At 42.4% G+C, this 20,339-nt stretch overlaps 2 protein-coding genes across 2 annotated transcripts; one reads left to right on the top strand and one right to left on the bottom strand.

Annotated features, from left to right (window-relative positions):
• Positions 1 to 248: 248 nt before the first annotated feature.
• On the top strand, positions 249 to 19,893 carry wasf3b (WASP family member 3b). Its single transcript, XM_040127471.1, has 10 exons — positions 249 to 377; positions 5,464 to 5,620; positions 7,615 to 7,749; positions 8,053 to 8,206; positions 9,510 to 9,627; positions 9,961 to 10,142; positions 10,274 to 10,549; positions 11,315 to 11,625; positions 12,935 to 13,889; positions 19,882 to 19,893. Exons 2-9 carry the CDS (start codon positions 5,488 to 5,490, stop codon positions 13,090 to 13,092), a joined length of 1,467 nt encoding a protein of 488 aa, XP_039983405.1. The 5' UTR covers positions 249 to 377; positions 5,464 to 5,487; the 3' UTR covers positions 13,093 to 13,889; positions 19,882 to 19,893.
• On the bottom strand, positions 18,143 to 19,174 carry gpr12 (G protein-coupled receptor 12). Its single transcript, XM_040127472.1, has one exon. It carries the CDS (start codon positions 19,169 to 19,171, stop codon positions 18,143 to 18,145), a length of 1,029 nt encoding a protein of 342 aa, XP_039983406.1. The 5' UTR covers positions 19,172 to 19,174.
• Positions 19,894 to 20,339: the final 446 nt, after the last annotated feature.

The raw sequence follows: 20,339 nt of genomic DNA, 5'->3' as shown, positions 1-20,339 counted from the left end.
AAATGAATTTAAAACCCTTATAAATTTGACAAGGTAGGGGACCCATTTGCGTAAAAAAACGGCACCCCGTTAAGCTTTTCAGCAACGCCCAATCGAAGCCCCGCCCCCTTCCAATTTAGCAGCGCTTTCGAGCTGGAAAGTCTCCCTGTCACTCATTTCTTTCGAGAAACGCTATTGGTTGATGTGAACGCCCAAAGCTGTTAAATCCCCTGCTTTGAGATGTGATTGGTGAATGTGTCCGATGGGCGTGTCCCCTTCCTCAAAGGATTTTTCCCCGGAGTGGCCAGACGGGCTGAGGGACACAGGATGGCAGAGCTAATAGGAGTACCTAACGGGACATGCGGACGGGCTGATTTCTTCTAATATTTCAAGTACTGGTGAGGGCCTTATGATACTTTTTTACAACGACTAATAACACCTTTTAATATAATGGTGAAATGTGTGTGTCATTTCTGTTGACTGTAGTCTCATTTGTCCAAACTAAGAAGTCGACCACTGGATATAAGCTAGCTAACCAAGTGGTCAGTTGGAGCGGACCCCCAGTTGAGGATGATAAACGCACTCTCCATGGCCGAAGCCTGCCTTAAACAGTGAATATTTTTCCCCTCTACTGGGTAACTTTAAAGCTTTTTTACCACATAATTAATGTTGGTTGTATACCGGTGTGTTAATCAGCTGTTAGACATCTAGACAGTAAACGGTTGGTTAAATTTAAGATTAAAACTGGCAGAAATTCACGAAAACCGAGGTAGATGAACAGATGGGGGTCAATCCATCAGTAACGGGAAGCGACGGTGCGGAACAGTGATTGATCGCGGTTGCCATTAGTTCCTGTGTCTATGTGTGTGTGTGTGTATTTCTCTTTAAATGTGCGTCTCTCATCTGTCGGGAAGGGAGAAAGGGAGTGTGTGTGGATGAATGTGGAATTTTAAGGCATCAATCGTCAAAATAGTACATGGTAATAACTTAAGAAGGACATGCATGTGATAACATTAAAACAGTCAACCTGAAATGTAATAAAGTGTTGAATATTGAAATAAGGCAAATTAGTTATAGATACTGATATTATAATGATAGCTTACCTTATATTCAGAGCAAAGATATTACCACTATCTAGAACTGAAGCTATGCACTATGAATTAATAAATCTACCACATTTTGGACTAATTGATTAATAATTGACTACTGAGTAGCCTAAATTTAGAAATGCTTACAATTAAAATTGCTTACTTAATCTGACAATGCACCAGTAAAACGTAAAACTATCAATTTATGTCATAAGGAGAAAAACAAATTTTTTTGCAATTATAAAGGAGAAACCTACAAATGTTTTTTTTATTACTGGATTGATTATCAAATTTTTAATCGTTCAATTGATCAACTACTTGATGAATCGGCTGTTAAACCCATTGTATAACCATTATGACATTATGAGGATTATGACAACTTTGGGTCTCGTCTGCACTCAAAAGTCAGGTATTTGAGTAATAATAATCCCACAGATTTAGTGGACAGATATTAGGGCTGGGTGAACACACTGTATATTTTTACATATCAATATACTGTATATCACAATATGGCAAATGCATGTAAAAAAACTTTACGTATTAAACTGATGTTCAAAGCAATTCACCAAATTCTTCAGTAACAAATTTTGTTAGTTTCTAATCACAGTTTGCTCTGAATCATTAATTTGGACAGCAAAGGTATATAATGATAGGATGATAAGACTATATCACATGTGCTGAAAGTCAGTAAACTGTTAGATTAAATTATCACCCATACCTAATAAATATTCAGTTTTTTTGGATATAGAAAAGAAGGTTAAATTTATGGCCAATTTCCCTGGCCTACTCTGTATCCTTTAGGATTCACTATTCAGTAGCCACTTTTACCCAGAGTGCATCACAGGCACAGTACCATCAGTGTTTCACCACAGATGCCCCTGAGTTATACTGGAACAAGGAGATGTTCCTGGACGGGCGCAATGTCGCAACAGAAATTTTTTACATCATATTTAGGGCAGTGTGACCTGACGTAATCCAAGCTGCATTATTCATAACATCGAACAAGCAAAACAGCCCGCAACACAAGAAGCTGTACTCTGCTCATAAATTGGTAATGACTCCCCTTTCAGATCTTAATGGAGTTCTCACATCTGTAGTAAAGGCCTCTTCTTTCCCTGTGTGTCTGTGAAGAGGTGTGGGCATCTTGCAGGAGTCACAGGGGAAGTTTGTTTTAATCTGAATGCAGACTGAAAGTCCCTCCTCTGAGGATCAAAGACATTTTTGCTGCTGATGGGACATTTGAGAGGCAACCTGGTGTGTTTGTTGGGTTGTAATAATTTATCCAAACACATGACAAAAAAAGAACAGTGAAGAAGAAGAGTGAGTCTTCTTCTCTGGTGCTGTGGGTGAGATGTTCAGGCTTTACTCTCCCTTTCCTACCCCAGCCTTACCCTGGCCTTTCTCCCTGAGTGAGTGGTGGATGAAGGAGGAGCGCTCACTTGCTTCGCCTTCATTGCAAGGGGACAGGGGGCCTTAAAGAAGGTTGAAGAGGAGGAGGGGGAGGATGCATGGGAGAGCTAGTGCTGTTGCCTTGTGAACGGAGCTCTATTGTCCCGGGAACCTTTCAGTGGCTTCCCCCAGGTCCCTGTTACTAACCCTCCCCCACCAATGCACTCGTTCTCCCTCACAAACACAAACATATATACATACACACACACATAAACACACACACATACTTTATCCACTTCTTAATGTTACGCACAACCCATTCCCGCTATCCCTCACACTTTCTCATTCACTGTCTCTTTTCTGTCACACACTCTTATCCCACTTGGTGTCTTATGCACCCTCCTTTGACTCTACTTTCCCCTCATTTCTCACAAGCAGACAAGGTCTGCCCCCCCCCCCCCCCACTCGCCCCCAGCCGCTCATTATTTCGCCTCATTGATGCGATTTTCATGCCAGAAAAACAGTAAAAGCAAAAACACGCAATTTTCTCATTTACATCACCTCCTTCATATGCAACAAGAAGCACAGTGTTTCTAAAATGTTTATGCAGACTGCTAAACCTATGCAGCACTTTGCTCCAAACCAGACCTTATTGACTGTATTCAGTGTCCTTTGTGGCTGCACAAGATGGTGTAATTTTACCCTTTTGTTTTCTCTTATTGGCGTGAGGGTGTTGGGGTTTGCAGGGGGTAGCAAGCTGAGGAAACAGGGCCAGATGAGGACTCGGCTGGCAGGAATCGGCCTTTGTGAACAGAAGGATCTCTTTTTTGTCGTGGACAGCTGTAATGACACGATCTGTAATTACAGTAATTTCCTGCTAAGACACTGACAGCACATCACTGCTCCTCACTTCTGTTGATTATTTATTGTATTGAACATGTAACCTCACCATTTTATCCTCACCATTTTTTAGTCTTTTATAAGATTAGGATTCACAAAGAATAAAGGATGAATGTTTAAGTCAGTTGCAAGGCCCATATTTGGTTGTTGTGATGGGTTAACAACCTATTTTTCAAATTTCCTGTGCTCATTAATGAATATCTGTAAAGCCCAAACAATATGAGTTGTATTTCTAGTACCTATCAACTATTATTAGCCTTCTGTCAGACTGCCAGAGCTCCTGTGTCTTTCCAACCTGCTTTTCTCTGAAGTGATTTTTTTTTCTTTTTTTTTTTGGCGTAGCTACATCGTAAAAACTCTGGAACTGTAATTCCTCATGAAATTGTTTGATTGGCAAGTCTAAAAATTGCACGTGAAAGTTTTTATTGGAAAAGGGTGTGTGGACGTTCCCATCTGTCTTTCTGTTTGTGCTCCCGGTTACTTCTTGAGCCATAGTTGTATTGTTCTGGCCAAGTGTTCGGACAGGAAGGCAAGATGTGACACAGGGAGGACCAGGAAACAGGAGCAGCACTGAGACCACAAAAACAGGAAGCAGGAAGAAGAGCCGATAAGATGGCTGCTCCGATGAACCCTGGGATTTCTCCTGCTTTGAGTAATTGTCTGTGGTCCTTTGAATTACAGAAGGTTCAAAGTGTCTGATTAAAGCCAATCAGGGTTTAATTTTAGACAGTGAAGTTCAGTGTTGCTATGTTTGTGGGTGTGGGCAAGAGTGTAAACTGTGTATTCTCTGGAGAAAGTGATGAAGCAGGTATTTTTCAGTTGGGATATTTCAGGTCTTTATTCATGTTCAATAACAATTATTTATCAAAATTCCCATTTGACTGTGGCCCATAATTGTATATGTTTCCGGCGTTTACCATATCCATGAATCTGTTTTTGTGTCAGGATTCCAGCTGGGTCAGTGACAAACCAGCCTGGGATTAGCTGGCACGCTGTATCTTTCTATCCCTAATGCTTTAATCTCTCTTCTGGTCACCACAAGTCTTCTGGCTTTGGGACACTCTTGGTCATCACTGTAGGTTCTCTGTCTACAGACTCACCAATGCTTTATTTGTTTTTACATACAGTAAATGTACAGAAAATGGACAGAATAATAGGAACACCTTACAATAAGATGCATGCAGCAATGAATTTATAGAGAGGGCATGCCCTGAAGTATATAAGTAATATTTATTGCAGGGTCATTGCATTTGATTATAACTGTATCTTTGTGGTCCCTTTCACTTCAGTCTTAACAAGAACTGACTGATAATAAATCAAGTATTGTATTAATTTTCAATCAGTGCCTTGGGATTGGTTATGTAACTATATTTCGTGCATGGTTCTGTGCTTTTATAAAATATTTAATGTAAATTTGGGGGTGGGGGCCTGAAGTTAAAATCCTTGTGAATGTGAATATGATGACGAAGCAACCAACTTTAGTTGTTTATTTTAGTCAACAGGAACAGTCATAATTTTAGAAAATTAGATAATTTACCTGAATAAATGCCTTAAAGTCCAAGATAAGATGGCATTTTAACTAGAGCTGAAACTCTGTCTAACTAATCGATCACCACAAAAATAAGCACCATTTTATTGATCAGTTAAATAATTTTTTTAAGCAAAAATGCCACAAATCCTCTGGTTCCAGCTTTCCAAATCAGTATTTGGAATTAATATATTTTTTTGACTTCTATGATAGAAAATTGAATATCTTTGGGTTTTAGACTGATGGGCAGACAAAATAAGCAACTTTAAAATGTTAAATTCAGCTCTTGGAACTTTTGATGGATATTTTTACAGTTTTCTGACATTTTACAGACCGAACAATTCATCAATTAATTGCGAAAAAAATAATCAACAAATTCATTGATAATGAAAAAAAAAATAGTTTCAACCTTAATACACACTATCTTTCCTCTTATCACAATTTATGTTATATATTGATATATGTTTTTCTTAACTCTAAATGTCCAAAGCTGGTGGGGGTTCAGTGTCTTTCTCCTGGACACTTCACCAGAGCAGATGCTTGTCAACAACATTGCTTGTTCCAAATGTTTCCCTGCAGTTTGTGTCAGTGGGAAGCCTTGCCATGCCGCTGGTGAAGAGGAACATTGAGCCCCGTCACCTCTGCCGAGGGGAGCTCCCTGAGGGTATCGGCAGCGAACTAGAGTGTGTGATGAACAACACGCTTTCTGCCATCATCCGTCAGCTCAGCAGCCTGAGTAAGACTCACAAATACTCATAACATGCACATATGCACACAAAGTAGCCATGCAAGAAGAAGCTGCTAAAAGTCTCACATCTAGAAAAGAAATCACAAATAGAGTTTTTTGTGTTGTATTAAAAATAGAAACTTCCAACCTCCTCAGGCTACAGCCCCTCTAACTTTAGTATGACAACTGTCTACACTGTGTCTAGCCTCTTTGTAGTAGGACAAGATCACATGCTTTCATCATTAATCCTGAAGCTGCGATTGATTTGGGCGTTGTCATGGATACAGGGCCTGGGGTCACTGGGCTAGCAGCCAGCATACAGCGGCCTCGTACTGGAACATGGAGGGTTGAAATCTAATCCTTTTAGATAGCTCTGCAGAAAATGAACTTATCTGGACAGCTGTGTGCATTTGACAGTGCAGATATATGACCTACGTGTTATTGTGTATCTGACTGTTGATGTCAGCGTGTTTTTGTATGCATGACTGGATGGGTATTAACTGTGGTTGTGTGGGGCATATGGAATGCTGTGCACACTGTAAATTTATTAGACTGAGTTATTACACCACCAAGGACATCTGTCTTCACACCCATCTTCCATGCCCATGTCCTTGTTTCATAACTCATCAACACTGTTATGTGTTGTCATGCGACGGTTACCCTTCACGCATTTATCCTCAGTTGTATCCATTTTCCCTCTCTCGCACTAACTTTGTTGAGTGTTCGTTCTGTGCCCCAACATCATAAATTCAATCCAGTCCTTTATGCTGTTAAGCCCCTACTTTTTGGCCCAATCATATTCATTCGCTGTCTGTCTCTTATTGTGTCAAGTTCCTGCGTTGGGAGTAGGCCTTTCAACAGCAGCTGTGTGGGTTAAATATAAATGCTCGCACAGGCCTGGCGGGGTATATCTACAGACCACATATAATCTGCATGTAGGATTGCACATGTATGGTATCTGTGTGAGTCAACCATTAGAATCCTCGAGAAGTCAGTGTTGACGGGGCTCAGCATGCCAGATCTGTGATTCTTCCTTCCTTTAAATATTTTTTCTGCAGCCCATTCTGTCAGCAGGAGGGACAGAAATAACCCTTCGCGTGTGTTTGTGTGTGTTAGCCATGCCACCTTTTTACACAGTGTTCTATACTTAAACAATGTTCCTAGACACATGCTGAAAGTACTCTGGCTGGTTTTTAACCTGTGTTCTTCCATGGGAGGATTTTTTTTTATTGTGTTCTTTCGTTTTCATTATGGCCAACATCCCAGCATGTGCAATCTTGTAGTAAAAGGCCCTCTGCTCTTATTTAGCATGGGCTAAGATTCCTGGAGCCACAAGCTTATACTGTAGCTCCATTAGCCCTAGGCTAAACAGTCATTTCAAACTTTCAACTTTTACTGTGGGTTAATTCGTCCTTCAGCCCAGCCCTCCCTTTACTAAACCCTATTTCACAGCGGGGTTATCTCTACTTTTTAGGGTTAAGACCACTGGTGTGCAAGGGCGTTAGAGCCAAAACAACAAAATGTATGTTATCAAGTCAAATGTCAAAAAGGACTGTGGGCCGTCCTGAAGATGATGGCACTTTTCAAGTGTGAATCTTTAACTAGTAGTGTACCCTCAGATTCACACATATTATAACCCAGCAATAGCGTGTGTATTGAGGTTCAGTTCACAGTATATATGTAAACATATGTAGAGAAGCCATGGGTTGATGAATGTGTATATAGTTATCTTAGCCCCTTTCTTCTTCTAAACTGGGATTGACAAGTGTAGGATTTACTAATATTCAACTTTTACTCACTAATTAGCCACATTACAATAATGGAATTATTGCACAGACTCTCAAGACTTTAGTTTCACATTGTGGATCATTACTTATTGACTGATTGTCTTCAGTCTCTGTTGGGATTTAGTTGGCCCCAGATATGATTACAGGTCTCCTTCTTTCTCTAAAATTTCCTTTCTCTTTCTGTATTTTTTCCTGTCCCTTTCTCTTTGTTTCCAGGCAAACATGCGGAGGACATATTTGGCGAGCTGTTTAACGAGGCCAACACCTTCTACCTGCGTGCCAACTCTCTCCAGGACCGCATTGACCGGCTGGCCGTCAAGGTCACACAGCTGGACTCTACCGTGGAGGAAGGTGGGTCAGAGGTTAGAGGTCTGAGGGCAAGGCGCAGCAAGTCATTACTCATTGTTGAAGTGGTGTCAGTCTTGTGTTTTCTACATTTTTGTATGAAGTTTCCCAGTTGCATGACAGGGTTTTTCAGCTATAATATTTGAAAATAGGTGAGACCAGCCAACAGTCTGTTATTTGGATGAGTTATTTTTGATATCTACCAAATGTCTTTTATTTTTAAAAGTGTTTGTTTTTTCATTCTTTCATTTTTTCCTTTTTCCTATAGACCACTCATCATATGTTTTCGCTTCCTCTCTTTGTGCTCAGTTTCCCTGCAAGACATCAACATGAGGAAAGCCTTCAAGAGCTCTACCACTCAGGACCAGCAGGTGGTGTCCAAGAGCAGTGTGCCCAATCCCGTCAGAGAGATGTACAACCTGAGTGACAAGCCTCCTCCACTCAACATCCTCTCACCGTACAGGTTGGTGTTGTTGGTGCATACACACTCACAAAACACTCAGACCTGCAGCATGCTCTTTCTGCATAATCACATAATCACATTTTTTTAAGTTTACTGTATGTAGAGTCACTTTTTAGTCAAGAGCTTCTTTTATATTTCCTCGCACCTGTGATTGCTGGTCAGTCATTGCTGCAGGTTGTAAAAGTGTATAATAGTCATGTTGAACAAAATTAAATCGTCTAACACATAAATGAAATAAATAAAGCATGTGTTTGTACAAAATGCAACTTCATGATGTGGATTGGATCTATAGGACATAAGACCTCATAACAACTATCAAATCAATTTAATACATTACATTTCAAATTAAAACCATGTGTTCTATGGACAATCTTTTAAACTGGGTATCTGCAGGTTAAAAATATACTGAATTCAGGAAAAAGGGCCTTAGAAGGTATTAAGAAGTCTTGATTAAATTTACAAGTCTTAAATATTTTCTCTTGCCTGCTGATTTTAGCAGAAAATCAAATGAGCTTAAATGAACCATTTTTAATGAATTAATCCATCAATTTTCTGAAACTTATATCGGTCCAGGTCACATCAATTTAATAAACTTAATCGTTGAGAAATATTGTTATATATTGTTAGGAAGTACCGAAAAATGTGATATAATAATAAACCATTCTGAGCCATTTTGTCCCTACTGGTTTTCCATCATAATTTGATACTTTGGCTGGTCTGACTATAAAACAGGTATTAAATTGCAGTCAATGTGGGCTTTAAAAGGTCTTAAAAAGTCTTACATTTAACTTGGTGATCCATGCAGAAACCCTGTTTAAAAGTTGATTGACTTGATTTTCTGACCTACATTCACAGTGAAGCAGCAGATTTCCTACTGCTGTTTGGGAGCTGCTATTTGAAGTACTTTAGGTACATTACATATTTAGCATGGCTGGCTCCAGTGGGAATCCAACTCCAAACCCTGATTATATAGTACACTTTTCCCTCTCTTTCTCCAGTCTTTCTGTCTCTCCACATTTTCATCTTGTCATTTTCAGTTATGCTGTCTGTGATAAGAACACAGGACCCCAACTCATAATTTCACCCTTGTGTTTTCCATCTGCCTTCTCCACTTTTGCAATATTCAATGCTTCAAATGTTTTATCCCCAATTTAGTCTTCCCACAGAGATACACAGAGCCAAAAAGTGCTACCCAACATTCTGCCAAAACAGGGACAATGCATTGACTTTACTTCATATAAGTTCATACAAGTTCCTGTGCATTTGTAAACCTGTCCAACCTTCTTGTTGTCTATCTTTGTAGGGATGACCACAAGGAAGCACTTAAATTCTACACCGATCCCTCGTACTTTTTTGACCTGTGGAAGGAAAAGATGCTCCAGGATACAGAGGACAAGAGGAAAGAGAAGAGGAAGCAGAAGGTAGAATTCTGTCATAAGGTTCTCCCATATCATCTTATGGTTTTAATATACCAAGATACAGTTTATTGTGGTCGAAAATTAAGATTGTACTTGCCTGCCAGCACGTTACTGGTGCTACTCCTTCCCAGATTATTAGAGTTAGTTTGAGTTATTGACCAAATACGTATAAAAACTAAATAATGTTATGAGGCTAGTTATCAGGCTACAAAACATGCCGTCATTTTCAGTGGAACTCATTTTATTCTCAGTCAGATGGTCCGTAGAAGAACACGCTAGTTTAAGCTTAGTTAAACAAAATAGCCTGAAAACTCTGTGTCTTTCTCTTTCTTCAAGGAGCAGCGGCGTTGTGTGGATGGGACATTACAGAGGGAGGTGAAGAAGGTCCGCAAGGCGAGGAACCGTCGGCAGGAGTGGAACATGATGGCCCTGGATAAGGAGCTGAGGCCGGACCATCGACATACCATCCACCGTGACAGAGGGGCTTCTTCTGAGGGCTCAATGTCACCAGAGAACAGGTAGGTGAACTCACATAGTATGGTATGTCACCTCATTTTTCTATTTCTTCTAGTCTGGAAACAAACTCACGTTTTCTTTCTATCTCCCCTTCTATCTTCTTCTCTACCTCCTCCCGGCTGTCTCTTATTAGGGGTCATGGTACTGATCAGCACCACTACCCCACAACCATGAACCACGCTGGACACGCCCACACCTACTCCGGCCCTCCGCCCAGCGTCCTTGCTGCCCAGATGGCTGCAGGACACGCTGCTCGTGGAGGAGGTGAACATGATAACAGGGGCAGGACTTTGATGGCCTATCAGGGTGGGACACTAGGCCGTTCTCATCACCACCAAGTCCCGCTGCCTCCTCCACCCACTGAGGCTATGAATGGTGGCTCTATGTCCCTCCCACCAGTGGACTACAGGTACAATTAAGCCAAACCAACTTGTAATGCAAGCTTTTTTCTTTGCTATAATAATAATATTTTGCTTCAAAATGGCTCGATTTCCGGACAAATTTGGGCTTTTTTAAAATAGTTTTTGAAGTTTTTCGGATTTTGCACACAATAAGGAGACTTATGCTATATGTGAAATTTCTTCACACCTCTCTCATTTTTGATTCTGTCTCTTTAATAGTATTTATTTTGTCTAGTATATTTTTGTCAGAGGGCATAAGCTGCTCCATTTCTTGCAAGTTCAATATGCTCCTTGAGCCAGCTATCCAAACTGTAACAGTCCTTTATCTTTTTGTCCAATTCATTAAGATCTTCCATTTCACTGCCAAAAACACATGAATGCCTCAAAAAAAGTCAGTGCAATAGTTCTTTCTAGAACATTAAATAATTTTCTTTGAGTGAGTGCAATCATAAAAATTTAAGAGAGAAAATAAGTACACAATAAATGATTCCCAGGACACGTCTAAAAAGTTATTGACATAATCCAGTTGACAGACACCGAGCTGCTTCAAAGACATACAACGCTAGTTCGTATAATAGTCTAGATATATTGGTATTAAATTATCTGCCTTTTCTGTAATGCCTGAGCTTTGAGGTAATGCTGCCACCTACTGGGTTTTTATCTTTTAGGCTTTACTCTCAAACCCTGATGACTGTACCTATTGTATCAAGTACAGACTACTATGACTTTTCTGTTAACTCTCTACTTATTCTGGCATTCTGTCTTTCTTGCAGTATGGATGGCTATGCCAACACTGGTCCTCCCCCTCCTCCTCCAGCCCCTCTCATCCCTTCCGCCCAGACTGCCTTTGCCTTACCTCCTGGAGGTCAGATGACTCCTGGTCCAATGGCTGGTGTTGGTGGCTACGCTCCACCTCCACCAGCCATATCTGGAGCCCAGACAGCTCCACCTCCTCCTGGTCCTCCACCTCCTCCCCTTCCAGCTGGTGCCTCCCACTTCACAACCCACAAGATGTCCTCTGCACCTGCTGAGACCACAGTGGTCAATGATGCCCGCAGTGATCTGCTGGCTGCTATACGTATGGGTAAGAGCCGTATAAAGATGTGTCATTTTAATGCATCTGTGTATCCTCTTTAGAACCAAATACATTAGTATTACCGTTCAACAGAAAAAAAACAATGATAAAATTGCAGTAGCCTAACATACACAGTCCACACCCCTTGGAAATTTTCATGTTATTGTTTTACAGGATTGAATAAGAGGATTTAATATGGCTTATTTGACACTGAATAATAGAAAAAGATTCTTCAATGCCAAACTGAAAACAGACCAAGGTGATCTAAATTGATCACAAACTTCTAAGGGCATGAATATTTTTTATCGGTATGGTACCATATTAAAAAGTAAAAAATAACATTTTCAGTCAGAGGGTCTGAATACATTGAGATTTCATTTTAGTTAAATCTTAAATGACATAATAGTATATTCGTTGTAAATACACTTATAAATAAATGGTTTTGATTTACACTTCATTGAGATATGCCAGATCTTATAGGAAAAGGCTTGAGCACACTAATTATTTAGCTTAAGCAAACATTTATTTAGTATTGTAGCTTGATTTTTATATCTTGTAAGCTTACATTTGCCTATGTGTTTTAGAATATTCTACCAAAGACAAAGATTTTTAAAGGGGAAAAAAACATTTCGGTTAATTTTTTGGCAGTGCCAAATCTCTCACACATAGAAACTGATCAGACAGATATTAAACTAGCCCGGTTAAAACCCATTGTCCAATTCACTTATTTTTAAAGTAAGTACTAAGGTGAAAATAAGTGAAAGGCTAATTACAGTTTTCCATTGCATGGCAAAACGACTTATATGCATAACTTTAGTACATCACAGTAGACCGAGGGAGTATCTCTGTGCAACACACTTATATAATCATTTTGCAACATGAAACATGCACACTCATTTTCACTTCCAAAAGGGTGCTTTAGATTACTGAGTTGTATTGCTCTTTTTTGTTTTATACTTGTCCAATTAGAGTGATCAAAGTCAGGCAGTTTTAGTTAGCTTTTGGTCATTTCCAACAGAATTAAACAGACATCTCTCATTTCACTTGTATCTATTACTTAGCTCTATTTCCTAACTTTATCGTATTTACAACAAATGTACAATTTGCATGCCCAATTTTTTTTTAAATGCTAAAATACAGGGTGTTTTGATATACAGCTTTGTCAAAAATTACTTCCTTTATCAAGAAATGAAACTCAAATAAAGGAAATAATACTAAAGTGAAGCTACTTTTCTTTTGAGTAGTTCTCCTATGATTTCCTCACCCTACTTAATGAGTATGTCAAAAACATGGATTTACACTTCATATTTTCCTGCAGGCATCCAACTGAAGAAGGTGCAGGAGCAGCAGGAGCAGCAGGCAAAGAGGGAGCCAGTTGGAAACGACGTGGCCACCATCCTGTCGCGACGCATTGCTGTGGAATATTCCGACTCCGAGGATGACTCCGAGTTGGAGGAGAACGACTGGTCGGATTAAGTCACATGAAGAATGGGATAACCACTGAAGATACACACACATTAAGAAGACACACAATCAGTCGACCTCGCACTCACTTGACGGAATGCCCACTGTACCACACTCACGGGTTATCACACACTTTATTGCTGAAAACACACACACTACTACACTTACACACAATCACATGCTGTAGGTTGATATAAGCTGAATGGTCCAAAACTGGAAATCTGGGGGTGTTTTCAAGATGCATAAACACTGTAAAGAGACTAGTAATATACTGTAATGCTGACTGCTCTGTGAAACATTAACATTTAGTTTGATGATTATATTTCAAAGCATTGTGAATACACCCCAGTGGCTGTTGCTCTTCCTGTTCTAACACAATAGATACCGAGTGAAGGTGCTTATTTCATGTATAGTCAAAGCTTGAGAGTGTTATAGAAGAATTAGAAACTTTCCTCTTGAACTAACCAATGTACTTGTCTTTTTTTTAATGTTTTTACTCAAACACTTGCTTATGCCATAGATCATGAGGCAAGTTTTTAACATGTAGATGAAAATAACTGGAAGTGAAGAAGTAATGGACAAGCTCAGTGGTAGCTGCTGTCAGTGATATAATGGAATCAGGCCACTGAACGAGTGACTGGGAAGAGTGTTTGAAATGCTGTGCGGAAGATGGATGAGAGGGCGATATGTAGAAAGTCTTATTGATCATAAATACTGAAACTGATTGAGCCATCTGCATCTGCAATTGCTCACTGCTGTGTGGGAGGGGACAAGTGTGTGTGTGTGTGTGTGTGTGTGTGTGTGTGTGTGTGGGGGGGTCATGTATATGTTAGTGTGAGTTCATTAACCTTTGACCCAAGAAAAATAAAATGATGAATGACGGATCATGGCTGGGCTGCCATGTCTCTTCACTGTTCCACTGTCGGCATAGAGACGACACATACCTGGTTCTAAGACTTCAGTTTCCATGGTAACAATACAGCTAAGAAGGGAGTTGCCAAGGAAACAGAAGAGAGTGAAAAAGGGGGGCACAGAGCCAGGGTGAGGATGAACAAATTAGTCAAGGCAGGAGTTTTATGCACAGCACGTTTGTTTTTAATACAAAATTAACAAGATCTCTCAATTGAGTGAACTAACCAAAGCAATAAAAAGTACAACTAACACCTTGGAAAAATAGACACCACGTTCACACAAATGTTTTTACAATATCTCAGTTAAGTTAGTGCATGTTGATTATCGTTAATACGTTTCATTTTGCAGATACTTAATTTGTTGTGCCATTTTCATCCAAAAAATAAAGTGCATTTCACATTGAAAACTACGCATACGTCTACACAAGATGCTGTTACTGCAGTGTCCCCCTATCTCCAACCCCCACCCCAAAACAGACACACATTCTCACACCCTTGAGTGTTTTGATATTAAGCTCTAGATTAGAAACCTTCAGAAAGACACCTCCTCCCTTGAACAACTCATTATTGGCTAAACATTTTCTCAAAAGCGCCAGTTGCTTTGTACACATTAGTGTACTGTTACACTGTGAAACCATTCAGTAGATAAACAGCTGTGTGTATACAGAAAAGTATTACATCCAACATCACAGCCTTTAACTATTCTTGGATACAAAGCCCTTGTTCACACCTGCTCAACCATGAAAATCTCAGCAATACTGTTGGCTGCACAAGAGGAAAAAACATTCACCAATCAGAGAAAGTCATATACCAATTTTTTTTTCTCAGACATCCCCCATCTGTGTAGCCAAATCTGCTCAATTGTCCATTAACTAGCCTTTACAAACTGGTGCATATTGAAGTGAGGAAAGTGAAACCTAACAGAACAAATTATTCTACATAAGTAGCTGATGTGGAGAAATGTCAGTCAGAAATATGGCGCGACCTAACTTATCCCTTAGTTCGACTGGCTTTGGTAGCACCATGCACGGTGGTATAAACACCCTCCTCTTATGCATTCCTTATTTACAGAAACAAATGAGTCAAGAGGAGGGGGGTATCAGTTGAACAATTTGATTATTACTACATTCAGAAAAAGACTTTACAGCGCCATTATTATCATACAACATCAGATTCTGAAAGAATTCAGGCCAGACTAAAGTGGAAAAAAATAGAACTTTTCAATGAATATAACAAAATAGACTTTTCTCCAAAGGTAAAAGAATAAGAGTTTGTGATGGTTTGTGATGTGCCAGCCTGACCTGTTGGTGCTCATTGAATAACTACAGGGTTCAGTCTGACACTGTGCAGAAGTTCACATACACAGGCTACATTCCAATGCTTAGAAACGCTTTTCTTTAGCTTTCCTTGCTCAGACCCCCCACCCCCCCAGCCAAAAAGATGAAGACCGGGAGCTCCTTAAATACCTCTATGAGGCTTACTGAGAGGGGAGGCAATGAAAGAAAGAAGAAGCATTATCTTTTATTTGGAAGTGGCCATTTTTAGCTCATAGAATCATTCAGAGGTCACTTGACGGACTCCTGCGTCGACCAGACTAGATTGATTTAAAGTTGAGTAGAATATTAGTGATATAGAGCAGACAGAAAACACAGAGCAGTACTAGGATCCCAGTTCATTGAGAGTCCCTTTCACTTTGGCTTGAAGTGCTGGAGCATCCCCATCCTAGTCCTATCCCCCTTCAAAAAGCTCTACAAACATGTAACGAGGCCACTTCTCTCATAACCGACAGGAAGACTGGCAGCATTATCCTCTAAGGAAAAAGATTATGGTCTGCTGAGCTGCTGGATCACAAACACATACACGGACACACACATGCACACACCCAGAGGCCATGCAACTCATACCATATGCACAATAACACAGTCCCAGATCAAACAGTGACACTTGAGGTTACGACACTCAGGACAGTTCATATGCTCATAAAAGGCAGAGGCAAAAAAAAAAAAAAAAAAAACTTGATCCTGTTGTGAAAAATGATCAAAGCCTGGTTTTGAGTTGGAAAGAACATTTTGGAGGAATGAGGAAGTAGTGTCACTGAGACAAATGAGTCGTTTGATCTGGTCCACTTATCCCAGCCCAGGAGTAATTATCCTACCACCCATTAAAAGATGTATCACTGAAGCATCACTTGAGCCTGTTCACTACAACAGGTCCCCACCCGAGCGGCCATAATGGTACCTCACTCAGCAGGAAGAAGTCGTGGTGGAACGTGGATGTTATTGCTGTCTGAGTATTGCTTCACATCTAAAAAAATAACTACCATTCACAGGCTAGTTATTGCTGACATGATCTGTATGAATAGGAATCAGCATACATGGTTTCGGGGGCTTGCAGACTAGTTTTGAGACCAACGGATAACTAACTCAGAGCAGCTGGTGGGGGGTTGTGATTTGGGCTTATATCAAATTACAGTAACATGATCTCAAAGCATGATCAAAGCAGAGCACCTTTGAACTCAAAACGTATCTGCTCTATACATCAAAATATCAAAAAAGTCCACATTTGCAAAAACGGTGCCAATCATGTGACCATCCAGTGATGAGTTTAGCTCTTTCAGTGTAATACATGTGAAGTACACTGTGCACTGTACATAAACAAAATTATCAGGGTCATAATAGGATCAGGGTACCATGTCACATCGCCTCCAGTGGCCTATGTGACCTACCTCACTGAACTCATCAGGAAAAAGGGAGATCTGTGCTTGTTGCATGCAAATTACACTGTGGTCAAGCATGCAGATCAGATATTATGTGGTCGTTGTGAGGATCTTTAAGGGCCAAAAAACATCAAATAAACGGAATTACATTCAGATTTTACAGAGTAAAATCACCTACATACTTCTTCTGTGTGAGATTTTGTCTATAGGTTTGTAATGATTTCATTATAGGCATGTTCATTCAATCTGCTACAGGATTCCTTTAATGGTAATATATTTGATTTTGGTCTTATCATTTGCCATCATGTGCCTCCATACTAATAGAAATGGAGGAGAGGGGGTTGAATTCAATTCAATTTTATTTATATAGCGCCAAATCATAACGGGTTATCTTAGGGCACATTTCATGTAGAGCAGGTCTAGACCGTACTCTTTATAGTTACGTTTACAGAGACCCAACATTACCCCATGAGCAAGCACTTGGCGAAAGCGGCGCGGAAAAACTCCCTTTTAACAGGTAGAAACCTCGAACAGAACCCGGCTAATGGTGTTCTGCCGTCTGCCTTGACCGGCTATATGGTGTGAGGGGGGGTGTTCCTGGGGGTTTGTCTTGAGCCTCTCAGACGCGAGCAAAACTGAAACACTTTCGCGAGAGAGAAAATAAGCCAGAGAAAATGGGAGAGGCGAGGAGAAGAGGAAGCGGATTACTTTCTTTCTCGGCGTCTGTGGAGGACGCACGGTGCGGATCAGAGAGCGCCGGGTTTATTTTTAGCTCTCCGCGGCTGTTTAGCTTTCGACTCACGTTCAGAGTGCAGCAGCAGAGCGCCAGGATGCTGCTCCAGACGGGCTTTACTGTGGAAATGCCTGTGTATTCAAACGCGGCCGCTCTCTCCCCTCCCCTCCCCTCCTCTCCTCTCCTCTCCTCGCCGCACTCACTGCTTTGTAATCGTCAGACGTGCGCTTTTACGCACGCAGAGAGGCGCAAACTAATACTCCCTCCCTGTTTGAACAAAAACGAGCACGTTTCAACCAAAGGTCTGGTGCTGTTAACTATATGCACAATCTATATACAGCTGCTGCCTCCAACATGTGATGCACTCAGCGCTCTCTGCAGAACAGAGGAAGGGCGCGGCACGGGTTGAACGGGAGGGGGCGGGATGCAGCCTGCGCAGTGGCTGCCTTTACTGGGGAAGACAGTGAGATACCTTGCCCTATGGTGATTGTAACAAAGGAAAAAAACGCCATCCATCCAGGTTGACTGTGGATAACTTTCCAAACTGCCTCTCCCAGTGACATCTCCAGCCAGCTCTGAAGCCACAGCCCTCTGTCACTGCCCCTGACCTCCCCTGCTGCTGCTCCCTTTGACACCGGACAGACCCAGTGAGGAGCAGAGCTGACCCAGGGCACCTCTCTCTTCCCACCTGGGTCTGCATGGTCAGACGTCACTAGGGGTCCTTGCGCGCTGGGCCACGCTGGCAGGCACACAGCCACAGCACACCAGCCACAGCGCCTTCTGGATCTCCTGGTTCCTGAAGGCATAGATGACCGGGTTGATGACGGAGTTGTAGGTGGCAGGCACCAGCGTGGCGTAGGTGTAGAGTGGCGGGTAGGTGTAGTCAGCAATGAGGGAGTAGACAGTGAATGGCATCCAGCAGGCAGCAAAGGTACCCAGGATGATGGCCAGGGTTGACACGCCCTTCCGTGTTGTGACATAGTGGGGTGTGGCAGCCAGGAAGTGGTGCTGGAGGGCGATCTGATGAGCATGGCGCATCACAATCTTGCAGATCTGCACGTAGAGTTGCAGCATGAGGCCAAAGAGCAGCAGGAAGGAGACGGACAGCACAGCGATGTTGTTCTTCGTCAGCGGCCGCACCACGCTGCATGTAGCCTCCTCTGCCAGGCAGTTGACCCCTGTGACCGGCAGCAAGCCCAGACACAGGGAGAGGCCCCACAGCAGCAGGAGCATGGTGTAGGTGAAGGCTGCTGTCCGCTCCGAGTTGTAGGTGAGGGCATAGTACAGCGACAGGTAGCGGTCAATAGTGATGGCCAACAGGCTGAAGACAGATGCGGAGAAGGAAGCCACCACCAGGCCCACGGTCAGCAGCTGGGCCGAGTCGGAGCGAAGCAAGTAGGCACAGGTGAAGTGAAGCACCAGGCCGAGGCCGGCCAGAAGGTCAGCCAGCGCCAGGCTGCCTATCAGCAGGAACATGGGGGCTCTGAGCGCCGGGTTTTGCCAGATCACCAGCACCACCAGAGCATTCTCACAGGCTATCAGAGTCCCTGATGAGCACAGCACAATGTCCCAGGGGTTGACCAGCAGGGGCAGCTGACTGGGTGGGAGGGAGTCCTCCGGTGGCAATGTCCCCAGGCTGGTGCTGTTGTCCATTGGTCCCCCGCCTCCGCTGGCCCATGCTGTGGGGTCAGGGGTCAGCCAGCTGGGAGTGACCGGTGGCTCTTCACTCATTGTGCCCCCCGTCTGAAATTGACACAAACACACAGACTATAATGATACCTGAGTTGAATGTCTGATACACAAGGTCACTTTATAGTAACATTGGTGGCATGCACATATTCATAGGTTTTTTGTGTGTTTTCTATTATGTGTTTTTGTCCTGTGGTTTGTCTTTTTAGCTCTACAATTCAATGTACTGACGACAAAAACAGTGGGGGCGGTTGTCCTTACCCCACTTCTGTGCATGCCACTGGATTTGTATTACTTTAAGACCCTTGCGTTACTCATTACGATACACAAACATGGGCACAGCCAAGGTTATACTCTCAGTGTGTATGTAGGCCACACACTGTCCCTAACAATGTGACTGTTGGGGCCATTATAACAGAGGCCTGTAGATAGTTAAAACACACGTGAAGAGCTGTTGAGGGAAATCAAGAGGAGAATGGAAAACCGAAACAGGCTTTGCAGCACATCTCAGGCTACATTTCCTAACAGCTGACATCGATAACCCTCCCCCGGCACCAGCATTAATTCACACAGCTGTCAGAGACCAAGTGCCGCTCTCCATAGCAGAAGATACCGCACCCATCATGGAAATACAGCCTCTCTCTAACGCCATGCATGCACCTCAGACTGGTGGCCATACGGTGCTGCTTACTCTGTGCACCTTACATCAGAAAAACACTGGCTGCTCCACGTCAGCGAGAGGATGCTGGAAGGTGTGTGTGTGTTGGGGGGGGGGCTGCATTTTTTTTCCCCCTTGCATGTAGCCTAAAGGATGCTCAACAATCCCATTCCACCGCCACCCAGCCTACCTTGACTCTGTGAGGTTAGACTTCCCGTCTAGATGGAAAAACAACAGCCTTGTATTTCCATGATATTGATACGGCGTTGAGGCGCCGGCGGACAGAGACGCAGTCCGGGGAAGGGGATGCTGGTCGTCTCTGCCAGAGCGCGGGGATGGTGGAAGAAGAGGAAAAAAGAGCGCGGAGCGGCTCTGCCGTTAACGGCGCAACGCCGTGGACTGCGGCTGTGCAGGGAGCAGCGAGCGGAGCAGCGGCGGAAGAGAGGAAAAGGAGGAGGAGGTGGTGTGTGCGTGTGCGTGCATGTGTGTGTGTGGAAGGGAGGAGGGGGTCGATGATGAAGGAGGAGTCCCAAATGGGCCAGACTCCCAGAG

This window comes from Xiphias gladius, chromosome 5 (assembly GCF_016859285.1).
Source record: "Xiphias gladius isolate SHS-SW01 ecotype Sanya breed wild chromosome 5, ASM1685928v1, whole genome shotgun sequence".
NCBI lineage: Eukaryota > Metazoa > Chordata > Actinopteri > Istiophoriformes > Xiphiidae > Xiphias > Xiphias gladius.
The sequence above is the reverse complement of the archived record's forward strand: the minus strand, read 5'-3'. Positions and strand labels throughout refer to the sequence as shown.